The 1655-nt window shown below is 45.0% G+C and overlaps 1 protein-coding gene across 1 annotated transcript; it reads left to right on the forward strand.

Annotated features, from left to right (window-relative positions):
• Window positions 1-311: 311 nt before the first annotated feature.
• On the forward strand, window positions 312-1417 carry LOC123429235 (senescence-specific cysteine protease SAG39-like). Its single transcript, XM_045113293.1, has 2 exons — window positions 312-747; window positions 831-1417. Exons 1-2 carry the CDS (start codon window positions 312-314, stop codon window positions 1415-1417), a joined length of 1023 nt encoding a protein of 340 aa, XP_044969228.1.
• The last annotated feature ends 238 nt before the right edge of the window (window positions 1418-1655 follow it).

The raw sequence follows: 1655 nt of genomic DNA on the forward strand, positions 1-1655 counted from the left end.
AGGGGTCACTATCAGATGTACACCAAGCGTACTTCTTTGTTCGGCCATATCATTTTTGTACAATCTGGCTGGCCAATCAAATGTGTGTGTCATTTTATACTATCTGGCCGGCCACCATAATCCACGGCAATGCAACAGCCCATATTCACAAACAACTTCGTACAAGCACCGTATCTCTCCGTCTCCCATTTTAGCACTATATATACCACCAAGTCCCATCCAGCAAACCAGACCAAAGTAACCGAGACTTGCCATCCTAGGTTGCATCTGCCTCCGCAGTACTATCAGTGTAGTCCGGTGCCTAACCGAAGATGGCCATCCACAAGGCTTCGCTTCTTGCCATCCTCGGTTGCATCTGCCTCTATGGCACTGTCATTGTAGCTCGTGAGCTGAACAATGACATGTTGATGGTGACGAAGCATGAGGACTGGATGGCTCAGTACGGTCGCGTGTACAAGGACACCATTGAGAAGGCTCGTCGGTTTGAGGTTTTCAAAGCCAACGTCGAATTCATTGAGACATTCAATTCCAAGAATCACAAGTTCTGGCTCGGCGTCAACCAGTTCGCTGATATCAGCAATGATGAGTTCAGGACAACCAAAACAAACAAGGGGTTCAAAGCAAACCCCATGCGAGTCCTTTCTACAGGATTCAGGTATGAGAACCTGAGTTTTGATGCCCTTCCAACAACGATGGACTGGAGGGCCAAGGGAGCCGTCACTCCTATCAAGGATCAAGGCCAGTGCGGTAAGTCAAAAAACATTGTGATGCATTGCATATATTTGGTAATATTTTCTGAGATAACACTATAACAACATAATTATTTCTAGGCTGTTGTTGGGCATTTTCTGCTGTTGCCGCGACTGAGGGCATTGTAAAACTGAAAACCGGGAAGTTGATCTCACTGTCAGAGCAAGAGTTAGTTGACTGTGATGTTCATGGTGAAGACCAAGGCTGCGAGGGAGGACTCATGGATGATGCCTTCAAATTTATTGTCAAGAATGGAGGCCTTACTACGGAGTCCAGCTACCCATATACAGCAGCTGACGATAAGTGCAAGGCTGGATCCAACAGTGCCGCCACCATCACCGGCTTTGAAGATGTGCCTGCCAATAACGAGGGTGCCCTTATGAAGGCGGTGGCAAACCAACCAGTATCTGTAGCTGTGGACGGGGGTGACATGACGTTCCAATTCTACTCTGGTGGGGTCATGACTGGGTCCTGTGGAACTGATTTGGATCATGGAATTGCAGCCATTGGATATGGAAAGACTAGTGATGGCACAAGCTATTGGTTGATGAAGAATTCATGGGGTGCAACTTGGGGCGAAGATGGGTATTTGAGAATGGAGAAAGACATTGCAGACAAGAAGGGCATGTGTGGTCTTGCCATGGAACCTTCTTACCCCACAAAATAGGAAGATTTTCAAATGCCACATTGTCATGCATATGCACAGTTCTCAAATAACTAAGGTTCCTATATCCTATGTATAGTTCATATGTGTTCGTAAATTGGGTACGATGATGTATCTTATGTGCATACATTCTTACTTTGTAAATTAATATCATGTGTGCTATATTGTACGTGAGAAGTTGATAAAGAGTTATGTTGATACATATTACATGAAGCTTTGAAATGTGTAAGTTATTTGACTA

The sequence above is a fragment of the Hordeum vulgare genome, chromosome 2H (assembly GCF_904849725.1).
Source record: "Hordeum vulgare subsp. vulgare chromosome 2H, MorexV3_pseudomolecules_assembly, whole genome shotgun sequence".
NCBI lineage: Eukaryota > Viridiplantae > Streptophyta > Magnoliopsida > Poales > Poaceae > Hordeum > Hordeum vulgare.